We start from the raw sequence: 23,035 nt of genomic DNA, 5'->3' as shown, positions 1-23,035 counted from the left end.
TTGGCAAACTAGAGAGATTATCTAATCATTCAATCTAACGACCACAACATCCACAAAATATTTTAAAACCCTCATCCAACGGCCCACATATAACCCCCAAAAAATATAGCCGTTACTCGAGAGCGTCCAGAGCTCAAACGTTCCCCCTTTTCTCTCCTCTCTCTCCCTTCCAATTCCTTCATTCATTTTTCATTATCTGAAATTCCAAAACCCCCAAATTCTGAAAACCCCAATTTTCTAATATCAAAAAACCCAATCGCGGTCACTTTTTCCGATGGAATCCGCCGGCAAGAGCGCCGGAGCCGTGACTCCGATCAAAGACCACCACGGCTCATCCCGATCCAAGAAGCAGGAGAATCCCCGCCACTCGGAGAATCTAAACCCTAACGTCTCCCCCGGCCTGAGATCCGCCAAGTCGCAGAAATCGGCGCCGAAGAATCCGAATCCGAACCCGAACCCGAAACCGGTTGTGTTTCAGTCGCCGAAAAAGAAGATCCGGGAGAGGAAGTTCGTGGTGGCGAAGAAGAGAGTTAAGAAGGAAGATCCAGATCCGAATTCGGACCCGAATCCGAACGCCGAGTGCGGAAAGTGCAAAGAGAGAGGGAAGAAGTGTATGTGCTTGGCTTACGAGACTCTCAGGGCTTCTCAGGAGGAGTTCTTCAAGACCCGACCCGAACCCGAACACGAAAGCGGGTCCAAGGAGGCCGATCGGGAAATCGAGGAGGCGTTGCTGATTCAGGATCGGGATTTTGACGATCGCGGCCCGGGCGAGGCCGACCCGACTGAGGAAACGGGTCCGGGTTGCTCGACGGTTAAGAGGAGGAGGGCGAGGCTGTTGGAGGAGGCGAGGCAGAGCGTGCCGGAGCGTGGGAAGGTGATGCATTTGGTTCAGGCCTTCGAGAAGCTGCTCACGATTCCCAAGGGAGAAGAAGAAGGAGGAGAAGAAGAGAGTGATGATAAGAAGAAGAAGGCGACGAAATGGGCCTTGCCTGGGCTTCAACCACCGCAGGCACACGAGTCGTCATCGTCGTTTTGCCCGTCGGATTTGTTTCTGACGTCTGAGAATCTCGGGCTGGATCGCCGGCCGTCGGTTTCGTCGTCTTGGGATGGAAGCCTGGGAAGGTAAAATTCTATTGCACACCAGGTGTTTGATTAAATGCCTCAGTAGAGTTTATGCATTGTTCTAAGTTCTAACTGTGTTTGTTTTCGGCATGTTGATTGATGTAGCGTTTCGAACAATGGGGGGAGGAGAAGCCGGAGAAATGTAAGTTGTTTGTTACTGTTTTTCCCATTGTATCGAGAGTGAGATGGTTTGTTTTTAGATGGACTAATGGAGTGTTGCATTGTTGATTTTTGGTTTCAGAGCTCGGAGTCGTCTGGCACGATTGGAGGAAGCAGATGGAAGAAGAAGCAGCAGCAGAGAGCCACTAGCCTCAAACCATTCAAGCTCAGGACAGAGGTAAATGTTGTGAAACTGAATGGTGTACACGCGAGTTTGTCTACTGGCTTTGGTGTTGGTTATAATTTTGGGAGTTGAATCTTGATGCAGGAAAGGGGGAGAATGAAGGGAGAAGAGTTCATGAAGAAGGTGCAGGAGATGATGATACAGGAGGAGAGGCAGCGGATACCAATTGCTCAGGGACTCCCATGGACAACAGATGAACCAGAGGTAACCTTTGATTGCTTTTATTTTATTTCCTGTTGCACTGTGTCTATTGAATATCATGCCTAAAACTGGCAAAGAATATCAATGTAAGAAATTTGAATACCTTCGGTTGCACTCTATTGACAATAAGGTAACTTTTGGTCGTTTTCATCTCAGTGCTTAATTAAACCTCCTGTCAAAGAGAGCACAAGACCAACAGACCCGAAGCTCCACACTGACATGCGGGCAGTAGAGCGTGCTGAGTTTGATCATCAGGTAAATCATAATCTCATCATTTCAGTTACTCTCAAGTTTAGTTTTGCATATAAACTAGATATGATCAGGTAAATCATAATCTCATCATTTCAGTTACTCTCAAGTTTAGTTTTGCATATAAACTAGATATGTGTGAGAATAAGATATCTTTCTTATTAGTGATTTTGTCAATCTGTGTTCGGGAAGTCGGGAACCATCTTATAATTATGTGCATAGCTAGAATAAAGTTTTTCCCCAGCATCCTAACATATGAATGAGTAAGGGTTTGTACACAAACCTGCCAGCTTGCCGACATGAATATTGTAGACTGATGTGGATATTGGAGGTGTACAGTTTACATGGTTCATACATTCCATTCACAGCCTATCACTTTTATTTTGTCGATAAAGATCTACACTATCACATGCATGACTTGGTATGTAAATGGAACAAAACTTTACTGGTTGTTTGTCCATGGTATTAGGGTACAAATTTTCAGCTCTTACACTAAATATGAGTTACCTTTTGTATTTGAATTCAGGTGGCAGAGAAGCTGAGCCTGTTTGAGCAATACAAGATGGAAAGAGAGAGACTGCAGAAGGTAACCCAAATTACAAGAGTAGTGTGTACTTGATGAGCTTATACTACCATAGTTTTTCTTCAGCTGAATAGTCATTTTGTTATTTTGACTTGCAGTTGGCAGAAGAGGAAGAAGTAAGAAGGCTGAGAAAGGAGCTTGTTCCAAAAGCACAGCCAATGCCCTACTTTGACAGGCCTTTCATTCCCAGAAGGTAAAAACTCATCTGGTTGTAATGTAATTGACCCGTTCTCTTCAACCTTCTTACATCCCTAGAACTATATCATTGCATGATTGGATGGTACTCTCATTTTGGATGAAAATGATGGTGTATTCAAATCCTTTAATTTCTGAAGAAAGATCTGAGAGCTGACTTAACAAACTTCCTTTGCTTCTGTGAGGTTTCTCTGCAAATAGGTTGTTGTTACAATTATATTTTCTTTATAGTTAGATTATAGTCTTGGGTTGGAATAATGCTGATGATATTATTGCAGTTCTCAATATGCAGAAAAAGAGAGTGCAGATAGTTTTGGGATTCCATCTTAACACAAAGTGGGTCAAACTAATTGCCTATGTCTTGTCTTTAACTTTCAAAAAGAGGAAGCCTTAGTCTATGTAATATGCTGGATACAAAGTGTATCTACAATATATGGTGGATATCCCAGGGCACATGATGTATGTTTTTTATATGCTGGATATCCTATCAATTACTAGGACTGATGCAGGACGATAACAGTGATATTCTGAGAGCATGTCATGTTATCGTGTAATAACTTGATGTGGTTAAGGTTGCTTATGCTTTTGTGTTTGATTGTGTTTCAGGTCAATGAAGCATCCAACCATACCCAAAGACCCAAAGTTCCATATCCCTCAACATAAGAAGATCAAGTGTTGCATGTCATGGAATGATGATATGAGCTCCTACTCTTATCAAAGTGAAGCTTGAAGAAGGGAAGAAAGAAGCTTCAACATAAGAAGATCAAGTGTTGCTTGTCATGGGATGATGATATGAACTCCTACTCTTATCCCATTGAAGGTTGAAGAAGACAAGAAAGAAGCTTGCCTTATTTGTTTCTCACAGCCATGTTTATTCCCCCGTTATTAATAATTGATCCCTTCTATTTTGTTGCAAAATTGTTTTGGTTCTTTCTGATCTCTGTACATGAATGAAGCGTACCAGCAACCAGTTATGTTGCAATTTTTGGTTCCATTAATTTGATTCTTTGAAAGGTATGGATAGCTGCTTCTTTTTCAGAAGGAAAAGCAGAGTTTCTATGGTGAATTTGACCTGCATTCTCCAGTCGTCTTGAATTTTACTGGACTGATACACAGCTAAACCCCGAAGACTGACACACGTCTATTTCTTCAGAAAGAAAGAAAAGAAAAGAATAACACAAAAGGAACAGAATTTGTATGACGAATTTAACTTCCATTCTCCACTCGAAAAGAAAATGCTGCAAAGACTACCAAACCTAGATGAGAAAAAGAGAAATACGCAGACCATAAACAAGATTTTGGGATAATCTTCATAACCTTCAAAACATAGAAAAGTTAAGATGTACATAATCCACTTGCAACCAGTCAAACTAGCATCAGTAAGCTCAGGAGTCCCAGCGTCCTTAAAGACTAGTTGATCAAAGACATCAGCTGGATACCCCAATACAATTGTAACTACTTATTCCACCAGCAAAAGCACAAAAGGCATATTGGAGTTGCAAAGTTGGTATGGGAACTTCTTCAGAGCTGAAAAGTTGGCAACACCCAGATTGGAGGTTGTCTTGTCTTCTTCATGAGAGTAGAATTGGAAATCGGAAACTGTGAAATGGTACCCATGTACACATCATAAACACCATGATCATATCTCCATGCCCTGGTGCCAAATGACCCTTCCCCATTCCGAACAAAATATATTGAGTCTGGTTTGCATCCTTCGATATCTGATGCAGTTACCGAAATAGATGAGTTGCCACCAACAAAAAGTGCTTCATCACCCAGAGTTCTCTTTCGGGTCCAATTCTTTTCCGCATTATTGGTAAAGCTTGAAGGACTTTGTCACTGATTTCCCATTTTCGTTAATCAACACCCTTTAGAATGCTCTTGTCCTTCAACTGCACAAGATATACCTTCTTCTCATAGTCAAGAGGATCAAACCTTGTAGAGATCTGTGTGACAGAATTAGAAGAGAGATCCAGAGACAAAAGGGCGTCATCCGAAACAGCTAGGAAGCCATTTCAACAGGCACAATCTCATGAGTTGGTGCATTTCTATCAAAGTATGTACATTCTTTATCTTCAAGACTCATAAAAGTCACTCCAAACTCATGTACAACCACAATAATACACTTGGTTGGATATAACACAGGGTCTGCAGTGATTATAGACCTGGAATCAAAGTAGTCCAAAACTGAAACCTCCATCAGAAATGTTCAATCCTCGGGCAAGTGAAGGTGACTACTTTGTTTCCAGGGCTATAATCACTGCATACGCTGTGTTATATCCAACCAAGTGTGTTATTGTGGTTGTACATGAGTTTAGAGTGGCTTTTATGAGTCTTGAAGATAAAGAATGGACATACTTTGATAGAAATGCACCAACTCATGAGATTGTGCCTGTTGAAAACGGCTTCCTAGCTGTTTCGGATGACGCCCTTTTGTCTCTGGATCTCTCTTCTAATTCTGTCACACAGATCTCTACAAGGTTCGATCCTCTTGACTATGAGAAGAAGGTACATCTTGTGCAGTTAAAAGGACAAGAGCATTCTAATGGTTTCTAGGGTGCTGATTAATGAAAATGGGAAATCAGAGACAAACTTCCCAAATCTCATAAAAAGGTTCACAAGGATTACCGACAAGTCTTTCCCCTCCATAGCAATCAGCCATCCATGACACGAACCATAATAGCGATAATCCGGAATGTAACATTTGAGACCCAAAACCTGACCCGGATGAGAAAAATTACCTGGATCTGGAGCTTGACGTTGACCACATTGAGCAGGAAGTTGACGTTGACCACGTTGAGCAGGAACACGACGCTTACCACGGCCACCCATGGTTCTGAGAAAATGACAGAGAGAAAGATCTGTGTTGCTCTGATGGAATTAGCACTGTAGGAGTTTCCATATATTGTTTTGGGCTCGGAGAATTGCGATTTGGGCTTTCTTTCTTTGGTTACAAAAGGCCCGAATCCATTACACATTTTTTCAATCTTTCCTTCTTCAAATTACTGGTTTTTTTGACAAAGAAGTAATTCAAGTAAACACTAAGACGTTAATTAAGTAAACAACTTGATCAAAAAAACATGTCATGTGTCGTCTTCTTGTAGTTGAAAGTTGACGGTTGAAACCTAAACGGCTAAACGTACATGCACCCTAATAAGTTGAAAGTTTGAAGCTATCAAAAATTAAAGCCATTATATTCTTTCTGATCATAATATTTCATGAAAACATTAAAAAATTGGTTTGGCAGCTCTTGGTGGGAAACTAAATTAGGAACATAATCGGATTAGGAATTACAAAATCGGATTTTTTTTCGGAACCGGGCCTAGGGATTGGGCTATCTCAGACGGTTGGACAGTAATACAATTCCCAATTATCTATATGTAAAAGGGTATAAAGAGAAAGAAACCCTAGCTAATTAATCAAGGTTGATCTCTCGCTCGCTGGGTACGATGTCAATGTCGAAAAGATTGAAGGAAGAGGAGGAACAAGAGGAGAGGTTATCTATAGGACTCCCAGATGATATCTTGCAGTCGATACCGCAAAGGCTATGCATATCAGATTTCCAAGCGTTTCGCCAAGTATGCCCTAACTGGGGAGCCGCTGTTAATAGAGGTATCGCCACCAAGACTTGCTTTCCTGCTCCACAGCTCCCGTGGCTTTTGCTCAGGAAGGCTTATGATTCTCTTCATGCTTTCTCCATCGAAAACCAATTCTCATGTGTAAGAGATCCCAATATCTTCCCATCAATTAAGATTGCCGATTCTCCTCCTGATCCCCCAAATCTAGACGATGAGTCAATAGATATGAATTCGCTAGGGTTTCTTCCTAACGCTTCTCTAGTTTGTGTCGGGTCAATTGGTTCCTGGCTGATCGTAGCTGCTCATCAACGATGTGAGAATCAAAACAGCACTACTGTCATCAACTTCTTCTTGAATCCAGTATCTCATGTCCGAGTGATGCTTCCCCCGCAGTCTACTCTTGAAGCATCCTCCGAATTCAGCAACAATATCCTCCAATCAACCTTTTTATTCAAGAAAATGGTAGCTTCTTCACCTCCAGGGCTGCAGGAAGAGGACTGTGTTGTGGCTGCTATAACAAGACCAGGTAATGATTTGGCTTTTTGTAGGCCCAGTGATGCAGAATGGACCCTCATCCCCGATTTTCCCAGATGTACAGATATAGAAATATTTGATGGAAAATTAGGTGCTGTTACTGAAGGAAACATGATGTTAATGGTGTTTGACATGGCCCCTGAAGATGCCAATGTAACTCGGGCTCATAGGCTTCTTGGCTTTTGCCCAGTCCCGTTCCCGTATGTTCTTGTTAATACGGAATGGCGATACCCTTGTCTAGCAAAAGATTATGAATCCAAGGAGGTGTTTCTGGTTCTTCGAAAAAAGAATATAAAAGAAGGATTCAAAGTGTACAAGACCAACGATAAGGTTGATCATCCGGATGGAATGAGATGGCATCTGGTTACTGACCTTGGTGATCGGACATTGTTTCTGAGCAAGCAAAGTAATAGGGTCATCAATGACAAGACACTTGGGAGAAATTGCATCTATTTTGCTTTCATGAGTGGATTTGGGGTGTATTCCTTGAAAGATAGCACCGTCAAACCGCTACATTTTCCTGAGGATTGTTCAGCTACCACATCCAATGGCGGAAATAGTCAGAGTCTTTGGTTTACACCATATCCATGTTAGCTTGGTTTAGAAGGTTCACAGACTGCACCCCTACTATTCATGTTACCTTGAGTTCCAGCATACGTGTTGTTTTATAATGTATTAGATGTTTAGTTTTCCTTCAACTCTCTGTTTATTCCTTGAGTTTAATCCTTTCGCATGTAATCATTATTTTTTCTTTGCTAGTGTTGATGTTTGGAGCTTCTGGATCGGATCGATCTCTTTAATTTATTGTTTTTTTGTCGAATTCTTAAAATCATTACAAAACTTAATAATGGGAGGAGGCTTGCTAATTTCATATATAGGGGAATGTATATATATATAGTTCATATAAACTGAACGATTACCAATTTGGATGAAACTTGGCAAGAGTGATCTATGTATTAGGTTCTACAAACTGAACGGTAGAGATGTGAAAATATAACCGAAAAATGAGTCAAATAAAGAACTTCACATTTTAATTTCAAAGTGAAGCTTAGCTCTGGATAGAAACTGTGTGTGTGTATATATATATTCACCAATGTTTGAGTAGAAACCTTAATGTGCCTGGGTACTCTTTTATTTCTATCGTTTTCTATGGCTGAGACGTATGTTTTGCATTGTCATCAAATTGGTCTTCGTAAAATCTAAGTGCAACCAGGTGAGTAGGTGTATCAAAGTGCAACCGTTTCAGAGAAGATACCAACCTTTTACTATCATCTATCAGCCAAATTCATAGCCGGGAAGCAATCTAGTTACTTTGTGTGCTCTTGTTAATTGGTACGTATTATCTTTCTACTTGTGGTTTCATAATAACGGATAATGGAGCAACACACTTCTGCATATATTCTTTTTGATTATAATTTTTCATGAAAACAAAAATATTTGGTTTGGCAGCTCATGCTGAATGGACTAGGAAAGTAAATATTACTAGAATTAGGAACATATATATACATATATAATCCAATTAGGAATGTAAAACCTAATCAAATTAGATTTTGTGCTTCAAGTAAATATGTAATTTGTGACCCGGGTAGGGATTGGGCTACCTAAGACAATTGGACAGTTATACAATGCCCAATTATCTATATATAAAAGGCTACAAGAGAAAAAAAAAGGCTACAAGAGATAGAAACCCTAGCTAATTAATCAAACCTAGGGCTATGTGTGAGCGATCTCTCCCTTTGTACGATGTCAATGTTGAAAAGGTTGAGGGAGGAGGAAGAACAAGAGGAGAGGTGGTCGGAAAGGTTGAAGAAGGAGGAGGAACAAGAGGAGAGGTGGTCTAAAGGACTTCCAGAACACATCTTGCAGTTGATACCACAAAGGCTATGCATATCAGATTACCTAGTGTTTCGCCAAGTATGCCCTAATTGGCGTGCCGCGCTGGATAATGGCATTGCCACCAAGACTTGCTTTCTTGCTCCACAACCATGGCTTTTGGTCAGGAAGGCTTATGATTCTCTTCATGCTTTCTCCATCGAAAACCAATTCTCATGTGTAAGAGATCCCAATATCTTCCCATCAATTGATATCGGCGATCATCGTCTTGATCCCCTAAATCTAGATGATGAGTCAATAAAGCTGGTGTACCCTACTGCTTCCCTAGCTTGTCTTGGGTCAATTGGTTCCTGGCTGATCGTAGTTGCTGATGAACACTATGAGAATACAAGCCTCTTTTCTGCCGTCAACTTCTTCTTGAATCCAGTATCTCGTACCCGAGTGATGCTCCCATCGCAATCTACCCTTAAAGAATTGTCCAATTTCAGATTTTCAACCTTGTTCTTCAAGAAATTTGTAGCCTCTTCACCTCCAGGACTGCAGGAACATGACTGTGTTGTGGCTGCTCTAACAAAATCAGGTAGTTTGGCTTTTTGTAGGCCAAATGATGCAGAATGGACCCTCATTGACACCGACATATATTTTTCCGGATGTAGAGATATAGAAATATTTGATGGAAAACTATATTTGATGGATGCTAACAGAAACAAGATGTTAAAGGTGTTTGACATGGCCCCTGAAGTTGCCAATGTCACTAGGGCTGATAGGCTTCTTGGCCAAAGCCCGGTCCCCTTCCCGCATCTGGTTGATCAGGAATGGCGATACCCTTGTCTAGCAAAAGATTATGCATCCAAGGAGTTGTTTGTGGTTCTTCGACGAAGGAATATAACGGAAGGATTCAAAGTGTACAAGACCAGTGATAAGATTGATGGAATGAGGTGGGAGCCGGTTACTGACCTTGGTGATCGGATATTGTTTTTGAGCGACCAAAGTTCTAGTGTTATCAATGACAAGACACTTGGGAGAAACTGCATCTATTTTGCTTTCATGAGTGAATGGAATGGTGGATTTGGGGTGTATGATTTGAAAGATAGCACAATTAAACCGCTACATTTTCCTGAGGATTATTCAGCTACCACATCGGGTGGGGGTAATTATTGTCAAAGTCTTTGGTTCACACCATATCCATGTTAGCTTGGTTAGAGGTTCACAGACTGCACCCCTACAATTCATGTTACCTTGAGTTCCAGCCTATGTGTTGTTTTATAATGTATTAGGTATTTAGGTTTCCTTCAACTCTCTGGTTATCGAATGTAATCATTATTTTTCTTTGCTAGTGTTGGTGTTTGGAGCTTCTGGATCGGATCTCTTTAATTTATTGTTTTCTGCCGAATTCTTAAAATCATTACAAAACTTAATAATCGAAGGAGGCTAGCTAATTTCATATACAGGGGAATGTTCATATATAAGTGCAACCAATTATGAAAAATCAATTGGAAAAATTCTTCACCCGGGCATTCTTATTTTTCTATCGTTTTCTATGGCAGAGATGTATGTTTTACATTGTCATCAAATTGTTCATCGTAAAATCTAAGTGCAACCAGGTGTATATAGGGGTACCAAAATTTGATGCCAAGTAACCCTTTTAGAGAAGATACCGAGCATCTTTCACTGTAAATTTTCAGCAGTACATTATTGAGGGTCATAAGACTCGTAATAAGATTTACAACTCAGACCCGAAGGCTTGTATATATGTTCTTTCCTGGCTTACTTTATCCGAAAGGAATATACACAGTCTCTCACCGTTTGCAACCATATATCCTTGGTTAAACTCAGATCTGTTAAACTACTTAAAAGATTAAGCACCGTTTGCAACCATATATATACAGTACGTGATAGTATTAAGTACTAACCCTAGCTCTCTCACCGCTCGATCATATGCAATACAAACCCTAGCTCTCTCACCGCGTAGTTTGTAAAATGTCGATGTCGATGTCAAAGAGGAACAAGAAGGAAGAGGAGGAGGAGGAGGAGAGGTGGAAAGGACTTCCAGAAGATATCTTGCAATTGATACCGTTATGGTACGGTTTTGCCTATCAGATTATCAATCGTTTCGCCAAGTACGCCCTAATTGGCGAGCCGCTGTTGATAGAGGTATCGCCACCGAGACTTGCCGTCCTGCTCCACAACTTTCCGATCTATTGCATATGTCCCAGCTCTATACTCCAAACGCCCTATACATCGAAGAAGACCGATATGTAAGCATATCAGCTTATAAGAACTTGACAAAGACTTGTTTACTGATATTAGAAACACAGTATAAATATATATAATGTGATTTGAGTTTAAGACATGTGTAAAAACCTTAAGATAAATCTGTAGATAAGCTTTACATTTGAATTTGAAAATCTAAATTGTAGTTGAGAGCAGTTTTATGACAAACCAGTCAAGTTTGTGACAGTTTCTTTATGGATGAAACTACCTACAATATGCTATATATATGTATGTTAGTTTCTTCTTATGCACATCTGATTCTCATACTTAGTCCCATTACTAAGAGAACATAAAGGTGAAATAAGAAGAAGGCTGAATGGATAATCAAAATGGTTCTGGTAAATTTCTGAGTTCATATTCATATATTCATGTTTTATGCAGATATAGGATAAATATAGTGTTTGCAATCCTAAGTACAATTGACATATAAACACAATGTTAGTTTACATGTATTGATCTAGTATAGATTTAATTAAAAGAAAACTTACAATTGGTATCAGAGCAACTATGCTCAGATCAATTGCATGTAAAAGAAACTTTTTTCCTTTATAACTTGTATTCTGGGAATCTATATGTTTAATCCACATTAAGCCAGAAAATACATGCTTATATATTGCAATATATATGTATGCTCGTTTATATGCCTATTCATCTGATGCAGTGATTTATATTATATCTTTTATATGAATATGCTGATGTTATAATTGATATGAATGATATAAATGGTGTATGCATTATGTGTTGCCATAGTGACCTGAAATGCATTGAATGGAATTGTATGTATCATTCAGTTGATCTTTTGAACATTTATGCTGCCATAGTGGCTTTATGTTAGAATAGAAACAAGACTGCAGCAATTCCATCATCAAGAACAGATCTTAAACTTAAAATTAAATTTATTCTGGTTTCCATAGAGACTCAGTTTAGACATTTGGTTTTGTGATCTGGTATGTGTAAAGAGTAAATGAACATTCATATCAATAAAGATGTGTACACCACAAAGGTTGTCAAAGTCTTGAATTTGATAAGTTTCATATCACTGTATGCATATACATTTATATACTATATTTGGGACATTCAAATTTTTCTGGTATCAAGTTACACTGGATTAACTTGTTTGATCTTTTTTCACATACAACTATGCAATTTCCAATGTCCATAAATCAGATTGAGCATCTAAATGGCTCAAACTTTCAGCAATGGAAATGTGGCATAGAACTTAATCTGGGAATCTTGGATTTCGATCATGTGCTGAAGGAAGATCCACCATTAGCATTGGCTGAGAATGCAAGCACATATGCGAAAGAGAAGAATGATAACTGGTACAAGCACAACAAGATGGCACTGATAATGATCAAGAAGAGCATGATCAGCAGTGTGAGGGGTAGCATCCCAGATTCTAAATTGGCAAAAGTCTACATGGATTCTATTGCTCAAAAGTACCTCATCTCTAACAAAGCTGAGACTGGAAGACTCATGAAATCCTTCATGAGAATGGAGTATGATGGAAAGGGCAGTGTAAGGGAGTACATTATGAAGGGGTCCAATATTGTTGAAAGTTTGAAGGATCTTGGTATGATTGTAGAGGAGCCCTTTCTGGTTTACATGTTGCTTAATTCTCTACCTGATGAGTTTGATCAACTGAAGTCGCTGTATAAGACTCAAAAGGAAAAGTGGATAGTGAACGAGCTAATTTCACTTTGTGTGGAAGTTGAGGATGAAGTCAAGAAGAAGGGAAAAGGTGTGGTTGTGGCTGTGAATCTGATGTCAAATGGAAAATTCAAGAAGTTTGGCAACAAGAACTGCAAAGCTAGTACCTCTGTAAGCACCTCTAAACCTATTAAGAAATCTGATCATGATAAAAGGTACAAACCTGCAGGTGGCATTAGGTGTTTCTTTTGTAAGAAACCTGGTCACTTTAAGAAAGATTGTGATGGTTTCAAAGCTTGGCTGAAGAAGAAAGGTTATTTTCTTGTTAAATCTGTTTTCAAATTTGAGTCAAATGATTTTGTAAGTGATGATTCTTGGTGGTTTGACACTGGCTCACCCATTCATATTGTTAATTCATTACAGGGATTGTCAGAGATTTCAATCCCAAGCAGGAATGAAACAAAAGTTTGTACTGCAAATGGCCAAAGGGTGGCTGTGAAGGCTGTAGGATGTGTCAAGCTCAAGTTTAGGAATAACTATGTATTAGTATTGAACGATGTCTATTGTATCCCTAGTATTAGTAGGAATTTGATTTCTGGTTCTCAGTTTGTAGCAAACAATGGCTATAGTTTCTAAAGTAATAATATAGCTATGAATTTCTATTATGATAATAAGTGTTTTGGTGATGCAAGTTTGATAAGTGGTTATTGGCATATTAATTGTGTTAATGTTTCTGAAAATCAAGCTAAGCATTATGTTTTTGCTTCAAGTAAAACGATTTCAAAGAGAAAATCTGTAGAATCATCTTTTCTTTGGCATAAAAGACTTGGTCATATTTCAAAACAAAGACTGAGTGAACTTGTGAAACAAAACATATTGCCTGCATTAGATTTTACAGATTTTGAGACTTGTATTGATTGTTTGAAAGGGAAAATGACTAATGCTAGGAACACAAGTTCAAAGAGGAGTGAATGTCTTCTTGATTTAATTCATACAGATATTTGTGGTCCTTTTCCAGTCAATACTATCTGTGGTAATTGTTATTTCATCACCTTCATTGATGATTTCTTTAGGTACTGTTATGTGTACCTAATTTCAGAAAAATCACAAGCTTTGGAAACTTTTCAAATTTATAAGGCAGAAGTTGAAAAACAAACATGCAGGGTAATTAAGGTTATCAGATCAGATAGGGGAGGTGAATATTTTGGAAGGTATACTGAGCAGGGCCAACGTAAGGGCCCTTTTGCATTGTTTTTGCAGGAATGTGGAATCGTAGCACAATACACTACTCCATACAACCCACAGCAAAATGGTGTTTCAGAAAGGAGGAATAGAACATTGATAAGCATGGTGAGAAGCATGATAGTGAGGTCTGCACTTCCAAAATTTTTGTAGGGAGAAGCATTGAAAACAGCAAATTATATTTGCAATCGAACTCCAAGCAAGGCTGTGTTGAAAACCTCTTTTGAGTTATGGTATGGTTACAAGCCTAGTTTGAATCATTTTCATGTTTGGGGCTGCAATGCAGAGATTAGAGTACACAATGTGGCAGATGGAAAGCTTGATTCTCAATCTGTAAGTGGTTATTTTATTGGCTATTGTGAAAAGTCCAAGGGGTTCAAGTTTTACTGTCCAAAGAGAAGTTGCAGAATTGTGGAGTCACATAGGGCCATGTTTTATGATGAACAATTTGATAATGATGCAAGTAAAGTGTCAAAGGAACCTATGGAAGCATTGGAAAGGAGTAACAAGAATTTTGAAGAGTGGTTTGTGTACCAGGATTGCAGTGCTGTTTCAATCGCAGGTCAGGATAACAATAATAATAATATGGCTTCAGGAAGTGAAACACTGGTGAAACTTGTTCCAGAGAATCAAAATGATAATGTATCTACACAACAAGCAGAAAATGAAGTTCAAGATGCTACTGTAATAGAGAAAAATGTTGCAGGACAAGGGAATGAAGATCAGCAGCAAATGGAAGCAAGTGAAGTGCAAAACGAAGAAGTGTCTGAACCTATAGCTTTGAGAAAATCTTCAAGGATCAAGAAGCCTGCTATACCAGATGATTATTAGTTGTATTTAATTGAAGAAACTGATTTGGGAGATAAGGATGATCCACTTACAGTTGCACAAGCTATGCAATCAGTGAATAGTGCAAAATGGAAATTGGCAATGGAAGATGAACTTAAGAGTATGTCTCAGAATAATGTATGGATTTTGGTTGATAAGCCATGTGATTTTAAGCCGATTGGGTGCAAATGGGTGTTTAAGACAAAGAGAGATGCCGAAGGCAAAATAGAGAGGCACAAAGCAAGGTTAGTGGCTAAGGGGTACAATCAGAAAGAAGGTATTGACTACAATGAGACATTCTCTCCGGTTTCTACCAAAGATGCATTCAGAACTGTTATGGCTCTTGTTGCACACTTTAATCTCGAGTTACATCAAATGGATGTCAAGACTGCATTTTTGAATGGTGATTTACATGAAGAAATCTACATGTTGTAGCTTGATGGTTTTGTAGAAGATGAAAATAAAGTTTGCAAACTGAAGAAATCAATATATGGTCTTAAGCAGGCATCAAGGCAGTGGTACCTAAAGTTTGACAAGGTAATCACTCAATTTGGTTTTCTGGAAAATAAACTTGATGAATGCATATATATTAAGACCAGTGGGAGCAATTTTATTTTGCTTATCTTATATGTTGATGATATACTACTTGCTAGTAGTAATGTTTGCATGTTGAAGGAAACAAAAGCTTTTCTGTTGAGTCAATTTGACATGAAAGACATGGGAGAAGCACACTATGTGTTGGGAATTGAGATAACCAGGGATAGAAAGCACCATGCTTTAGGTTTGTCTCAAAGAAATTATTTGGAGAAAATATTGCAAAAATTTGGTATGCAAGGATGCAAGTCTGGAGATGCACCAATTTCCAAAGGAGATAAGCTGCATAAAGAGCAAAGTCCTAAGAATGAGTTGGAAGCAAAGGGAATGCAGAATGTGCCATATGCAAGATTAGTGGGAAGTTTGATGTATGCTCAAATTTGTACAAGACCAGACATCTCATTTGCAGTAAACATGTTGGCCAGGTTTCAATCCAATGCGGGGCATGCTCATTGGATAGCAGGGAAGAAGGTCTTGAGGTATTTAAAGAAGACTAAAGATCACATGTTAATTTATAGGAGAAGTGATGAACAAGAACTTGAAGTAGAGGCTTATGCAGATGCCTCTTATAAATCAAATGTGGATGACTTAAAGTCTACATCTGGTTATATTTTCCTTTTAGCAGGAGGAGCTATTTCTTGGAAAACTTCAAAGCAAGGTCTCACAGCAACATCAACATTTCAGGCTGAATACATTGCTATTTTTGAAGCTACTGGACATGCATTGTGGTTGAGAAATTTTATTTCTCATTTGAAGTTGATTAAGTCCATTGAAAGGCCTTTGGTGATTTATTGTGATAATTCATCAGCAGTGTTTTTCTCTAAGAATAACAAGAGAACATCAGCTTCAAGAAACATTGATGTTAAGTATTTTTCAGTAAGGGAGAGTGTTAGAGATGGTGAAATTGAGGTTGTTAAGGTTGGTACAAAGGAGCAGTTGGCAGATCCATTGACAAAGACACTACCAGTAGCAGATTTTGTCAAGCATACAAGGAATATGGGGATTGCAGATGAACTTTAAAGTTGGAGAGTTCAGATGGCATCATAATCAGTTAGTATGTATTATGTTTTATTATTTAGTTGTGAAATTGATCGATAAGATTATATTATTAATATTTCATCTTGTTATTAATCTGCACATTAAGTTGTACAACTTCATTTTGTAAGTCTTTGAATGACAATACAAACCTATATGCAGAACATGATGAAGTTTACAGTGAATATAATTTGCCTTATTTCTATTTAGTTAGAAATTTTGGTATTAAGTAGGACATTTAGTATTACTGTGTTTAGAATGCATTTATATATAACACATTCAGTTTATTGCTATTAAGTTGAAATTCATGTGATTTTAACTTGTTGAGAGGTGATTTTGGAACACTGATGTCTATTCTATTCCTCATGTTGTTCTTGAGTTCCTTGACATAAGCATTATTGACAGAATTTGCAATTGAAGGATTTTGAATTATTTAAGAAAGTTTTAGACTCACAGTGCACACTTAAGTAAATCATTGTTATATGTGATTATACTGTAATGCATGTATTCAAAGGATTGTCAAGTTCAGTGGGAGATTGTAAGCATATCAGCTTATAAGAACTTGACAAAGACTTGTTTACTGATATTAGAAACACAGTATAAATATATATAATGTGATTTGAGTTTAAGACATGTGTAAAAACCTTAAGATAAATATGTAAATAAGCTTTATATTTGAATTTGAAATCTAAATTGCAGTTGAAAGCAGTTTTATGACAAAGCAGTTAAATTTGTGGCAGTTTCTTTATGGATGAAACTACCTACAATATGCTATATATATGTCTGTTAGTCCTTTCTTATGCACATCTGATTCTCATATTTAGTCCCATTACTAAGAGAACATAAAGGTGAAATAAGAAGAAGGCTGAATGGATAATCAAAGTGGTTCTGATAAATTTCTGAGTTCATATTCATATATTCATGTTTTATGCAGATATAGGATAAATATAGTGTTTGCAATCCTAAGTACAATTGACATATAAACACAATGTTAGTTTACATGTATTGATCTAGTATAAATTTAATTAAAAGAAAACTTACACGATATTCCTTAGTAACAGATCCACATGTTTCCAGAAAATCTTATTCTTATGTTTCCAGATAAGCTTCTTCTTGGAGTTATCCACGTTGTGTTGGGTCAATTAGGGCTTGGCTTATCATACAGAATCACCACTATAACAGCAACAGTGTAGTGAACTTCTTGTTAAATCCAGTATCTCGTGATGAGTCATGCTCCCACCAATTCTAGCTAGCTCGAGGCCCTGCAGCTGTCCACTGGACTTTATTCACTTTAAGAAAGTTGTAGCCTCATCACCACAAACATGCCTGACACAGCAGCGGCAGGACTTGATTGTGGCTGGCCTAAGTCCCAAGATGTGGAGTTGTGGCTTTTTGTAGACCTAGTGATACGAAATGGACCGTCATTGATAAGATCGGAAAAGTGAAGGATTTAAAGATATAGAAATCATGTCAACTATTAATCGAGATCTTGTACCATCTATATATTGATGTATATGACATCCTCCCTGGACCGTTCAATGGTAATAGGAGAATATGATCGGTACGCTTTTCCGATGACTTGCTCCAATGCAGATAGGGAGGCTATTGCCTTGTGAAAGATTATGAAACTAACGAGTTGTTTACAATTGTTCACAAAATTTCGATGCGATAGAATAAACAAGGATTATTCCGAGTGTTCAAGCTGGCTAACCCTGCTAACACAAACGGTGGAGCACAATATGGGGGGAGGTTGTTGACCTTGGTACTATTTCTGAGCAAAGAAAGTAATATGTTCATCCATGACAAGACGCTTGGCAAAAATTGCATCTATTTTACTTTCTTTGGTTATGATTTTGGGGTGTATAGTTTGACAGATAGGAGCATCAAACCTCTTGTTTTACTTAAGGGTCATTCAGATGACATATATAACTCTTTGGTTCACACCTCATCCGTGGTAGCTGATAGTTACTTATAAGTTTTACAAATCATACCCAAGTTCATGTCAATTCTCTTATACTGCTTCCGGTCTGGTTTCAAGTCTATGATCGTTCTCTGAGTTTCGTATTTCCTTATATGCTAGTGTATCCATTCGATAAATTTGGAGTTATGCTCTCTCTGATTGTCCTTTTGAATTGATCCTTAGGTTCATTTGGTCTTACAGATGGAGGCTGTCATCAGTGGTGGAACTTAAAGGTTGTCTTTGAGGGGTCCAAAGATAAAATTTTAATTTTAATTTTTACAATAAACATAAACTACAAGTCTACAACTATTGAATATGTTTTACAAAAGGAAAATTGTATTGTTTTCTTCATTTTCCTTTAAATGCTTCATTAATATTTTATAGTATTCTATTAGATATAGGCTAGTTTTATTAACACACTATTTTGTGTTATTAACACAAATGGTCTATCGGCATTGCTATCGCTGAAGCTGCCGCTGCAAAATGAGGTCCTCAATATAGGGTATTTTTTGCAGGATAAAGATTTTGTGATGCTTGAGGGAATGCTTGCAGGGTTCAACGAAGAATGGGATGAAGAGTCAGACTTCTATCTTTAGTTTGGCAAATCGTTAAGCACTGTTTTAGTTTCGCAAATATTTGGTGAACAATATTTTGGAATGATCAAGGTGAATAACATTTTGGAATGATCAAACAGTGTAGATGTTGAACATTAAGTGGATAATATATTGTGTTATTATCTATACCGAGTCCATCAATGATGCTTTAAGTAGGAATTAGAATTGGTGAATTGGAACCTATTTCTCTACATCAATTCACAACCGTTAGAAATTATCCTTATTAATTAGTTACTTTTTTTAATAAGAAAAGACATTGGTTGTCTGCGAATAGTTTACAAAAGTGATAGTTCACTTTAAAAGAATGTTTTATGTGATTATTCGTGATATTTATCTGTTTATTGTGGGGAAGTGAGACTGAACATTCATCTCTGACGAGTAATCATCAAAAAGTTGTTGTAGTTTGTCAATGTAGATGAAATTATCCTTACAAATTAGTTACTTTTTTAGTTTTAGTAAGAAAAAAAAACCATTAGTTGTCTGAGAATAGTTTATTGGAATACCCCTAATACAATTGTTACTACTTATTCCACCAGCAAAAGCACAAAAGACAGATTGGAGTTGAAAAGTTGGTATGTGACTTCTTCAGAGCTGACAACACAACCAGATTGGATGTATGAGACTTCTTTCCTTTGGTAGTTGGTATGAGACTTCTTCAGTGATGAAAAGTTTGCAACATCCAGATTGGAGGCTGCCTTGCCTTCTTCATGAGATTAGTATTGGACATCAGAAACTAGGAAATGGTGTTCATGTAGATCAAATCTCCAAGCCCTGATGCCAAATAACCATTCCCCATCCCGGACAAAATAGATTGAGTTTGGTTTGCATCCTTTGAAATCTGATGATGTAACCGAAATAGATGAGTTGCCACCAACAAAAAGTGCTTCACCACCCAAACTTCTCTTCCGGATCTAATTATTGGCTACAGTCAATTCGAAAAACTTGAAGAACTTTGTCACTGATTTCCCATTTTCGTTAATCAGCACCCTATGAACCATTAGAATGCTCTTGTCCTTTAACTCCACAAGATATACCTTATTCTCATCCTTGTAGAGGTCGGTGTGAAAGACTTAGAAGAGAGATCAAGAGACAACAGAGCGTCATCCAAAACAACAAGCAAATCGTTTTCAACTGGCACAATCTCATGAATGAATGCATCTTCTCTTTTATAAAAATATGTCCATTCTTTGCCTTGAAGACTCATAAAAGCCACTCCAAACTCATGCACGACTACAACAGTGCACTTGGTTGGATATAACAAAAGGTCTACAGTAATTATAGCTCTGGAAACAAAGTAGTCACCTTGACTTGCCCGAGGATTGAACATTAATGAAAGTTTCAGTTTTGGAAGGTGAATTTTTGAATTCTCTTTTGCTAAGTTCTTCTCAAATCTGCAAAAAGGGTTCACAAGGATTATTGACAAGTCTTTCCCCTTCACAGTAATCACCCATCCATGACACGAACTACAATAGCGATAATCAGGAATGTAACATTTGAGACTCAAAAGCTTCTCCTCTAAGACATTGTATAAGTGCCATGGGTCATTACTTTTGCCGCTTTGGTGAATCAACAACAGTGGCACACCCCTCAGCCTATAACTCTTGCTTTGGTTGTATTTGGCTACAGTGTACCAATTCTTACACACAACACTGAATCTCACATAGTCCCAAGGTGAGGAAATGTGAGTACTCATGATATTCATCTGCTTATCGTGGGGTAGTGAGATTGAACAGTCATCTCTGACGAGTAATGATCAAAAAGTTGTTGTATTTTGTCAATGTAGATGAAATTATCCTTACTAGTTAGTTACTTTTTTAGTAAGGAAAAAACATTGGTTGTCTGAGAATGGTTTATGAAAGTGATAGTCCACATCAAAAGAGTTTTTTGTGTGACTATTTGTGATATTCATATGCTTATTGTGAAAAAATAAGACTGAACATTCATCTCTGACAAGTAATCATCAAAAAGTTGTTGTAGGTTGTCAATGTAGATGAAATTATCCTTACAAGTTAGTTAATTTTTAGTAAGAAAAACATTGGTTGTTTGAGAACGGCTTATGAAAGTGATAGTCCACATTAAAAGAGTTTTTTGTGTAATTATTCATGATATACATATGCTTATTGTGGAAAAATAAGATTGAACATTCATCTCTGACAAGTAATCATAAAAAAGTTGTTGTAGGTTGTCAATGTAGATGATCTCATATTGTTTTTGAGCAAGTAGTAGGCTTTAATGGATTTTCATGACTGCAACTATTTCGTTTTATATGATTTACTCGAGTTTGTGGTAAATGACATGGTGATTTTGGCTCATATTCTTTTTTTAGTTTTCCAGCTTGTCAACTCTATACCTTGAGTACTAATCTCAAGGTCAGATTCATGTTGCCTTCATGTAGAGAGGTGGAAGATCTACATAATATCTCCAAGGAAGAAACACTGAAAAATTCATACAATGTACATGTAAAATCATACTTAAATCCTAGAAGATTTCAACATTTGGTAAAACATTGTCGCCATTCTAAGAGGGCCTTTAATCTAAGGACCAATGGAGAGCTCTCTTAATTTGAAAGACCTACTTTTCAATCAACTTTTTGACACCTCAACCGTTCAATTATATTTTTGACATCTTAACCGTTTAGTTAGGTCTATAGGAATAGATTACTTAAATAACTATATCAACACGTTAATATATCAACAATCCTAAAGTATCCGTAATTAAAGGACGAACCAAATCAAAAGTTTGTATATCATTCGAACGAATTTCACAATTCATAATTATGAATCACACTTGTGAAACCGTTGACGATTACAATTAGCTTCAATTTAACTTAAAACTTAAACAAAAACTGAATGTACATATGGATGCAAGATCGTTATGAGTTAAAAGTTCCCAACTAGGCTCCTTTGGGAGTAATAGGGCAAAAAAAAAAGGTTGATGACAACATAAGTAACAGTTGTTAATTGGATCGAATCCTAAAGCTTTTGCGTGCATCACAACCATAGAGCAGGACATCATTCGACATAGAAACCATAGAACACAACTAGCAAGGATGTTCAAGTTCTGAGTTAAATTAACAAAAAAGCAACCTCGTTGCACCTAAAACATTTAGTGCAGCCACATCTCTTCCACTAAATCATATCGAAACCTAAATGATCAGACATGTTATTCTAAGGTTCAAACAACAATCCTCCCGGCAACTCGGTCAAGATCTCGTCAACCGTTTGATGTGATTCTCCTCCCACACTGTAACAACATCAGGGCAAATCACATTAAAGAAACATCAGGGCAAAATCACATTAACAAAAATATCACAAACTATTACTAAGCAGAACAACTTACCCATTTGGGTCAATTTCAATGATCTTAACTTTAGCCAACTGGTACAAAATATGTCGGGAAATAGCACCACTGCTCTCACAAAAATGGGGCGGACGACTTCCGTTCCTCTTGCTTCCACCGTAGATCATCAAAGCACCAACACCAAGACCACCCTTGAGGTAGATCTTCCTCGCCATGGAAGCTGCATAACATTTGAATTAATGTTACCATGATTACAGACCAATGACCTTATCACACATTGATTAATAATCTAGCATAACTCAGAGGCTCAACAAAGAAAAAGAATGCTCACCAGCTCTGATGTAATACCAGTTAGGATCATAGGGGGCAAACTCCTTGAATGTTGCAGTCTTAACAATGTCAGTCTAATGAGGAAGCTCAATCTACACAGTAAGGGAAACAAAAATTAGAAAATGTCACAAAATACTTGATAATCGCATTTCAATCACAAACTTGAAAATTTCTCACCACAAGTTGCCCGGCGAGTTTACTATATCAACTAGATAGCAACCACTGCTAAATGAAACTCCACCTCAACCGAAACAGCACCATATATAATCACCCTATTCATCTTCAAAGACACTTGAACGAACCTATACAAAGCCTTAACAAAGTTCTCTCTTTGATTATCCTATTGAAGTGATGATTCCTAGTCATTTGGTACAGATGGAGGCTTCATTGTGTCCCCTCAGCTCATGTATCCTACATAGAAGTATTTCATTCATCAAACGTCACCAAACCTAAACGTAGTGCATGCTTGATCTGTTACTCTTGTGTTTCTATTACTGATATGATCAATGCTACACCATATAAAACTGGTTGCGAGTTTCCCGCTATATATTCTGACCAACATTGCAAATA

At 37.7% G+C, this 23,035-nt stretch overlaps 3 protein-coding genes and 1 pseudogene across 3 annotated transcripts; 3 read left to right on the top strand and 1 right to left on the bottom strand.

Annotated features, from left to right (window-relative positions):
- The first annotated feature begins 274 nt into the window (after positions 1-274).
- On the top strand, positions 275-3,423 carry LOC101304902. Its single transcript, XM_004306045.1, has 8 exons — positions 275-1,122; positions 1,228-1,264; positions 1,364-1,459; positions 1,550-1,669; positions 1,823-1,921; positions 2,442-2,501; positions 2,597-2,691; positions 3,300-3,423. The coding sequence occupies exons 1-8, from the start codon at positions 275-277 to the stop codon at positions 3,421-3,423; spliced, it is 1,479 nt and encodes a 492-aa protein (XP_004306093.1).
- Positions 3,424-6,142: 2,719 nt separating this feature from the next.
- Positions 6,143-7,399, top strand: LOC101304607. The gene has a single exon (XM_004306044.1). It carries the CDS (start codon positions 6,143-6,145, stop codon positions 7,397-7,399), a length of 1,257 nt encoding a protein of 418 aa, XP_004306092.1.
- Positions 7,400-8,548: 1,149 nt separating this feature from the next.
- On the top strand, positions 8,549-9,832 carry LOC101304316. Its single transcript, XM_004306043.1, has one exon. The coding sequence runs from the start codon at positions 8,549-8,551 to the stop codon at positions 9,830-9,832; it is 1,284 nt and encodes a 427-aa protein (XP_004306091.1).
- A 12,177-nt stretch (positions 9,833-22,009) lies between these two features.
- On the bottom strand, positions 22,010-22,745 carry LOC101303733 (annotated as a pseudogene).
- Between the last annotated feature and the right edge of the window lie 290 nt (positions 22,746-23,035).

This window comes from Fragaria vesca, linkage group LG6 (assembly GCF_000184155.1).
Source record: "Fragaria vesca subsp. vesca linkage group LG6, FraVesHawaii_1.0, whole genome shotgun sequence".
Classification (NCBI taxonomy): Eukaryota; Viridiplantae; Streptophyta; class Magnoliopsida; order Rosales; family Rosaceae; genus Fragaria; species Fragaria vesca.
This window is presented reverse-complemented; position numbering and strand designations above follow the sequence as displayed.

Coding starts and splice junctions, on each gene's coding strand:
- LOC101304607 (XM_004306044.1), top strand. CDS start 6,143: ATGTCAATGTCGAAAAGATTGAAGGAAGAGGAGGAACAAGAGGAGAGG.
- LOC101304902 (XM_004306045.1), top strand. CDS start 275: ATGGAATCCGCCGGCAAGAGCGCCGGAGCCGTGACTCCGATCAAAGAC. Junction 1,670..1,822: donor GGACAACAGATGAACCAGAG/GTAACCTTTGAT, acceptor TTTTCATCTCAG/TGCTTAATTAAACCTCCTGT. Junction 2,692..3,299: donor AGGCCTTTCATTCCCAGAAG/GTAAAAACTCAT, acceptor ATTGTGTTTCAG/GTCAATGAAGCATCCAACCA.
- LOC101304316 (XM_004306043.1), top strand. CDS start 8,549: ATGTCAATGTTGAAAAGGTTGAGGGAGGAGGAAGAACAAGAGGAGAGG.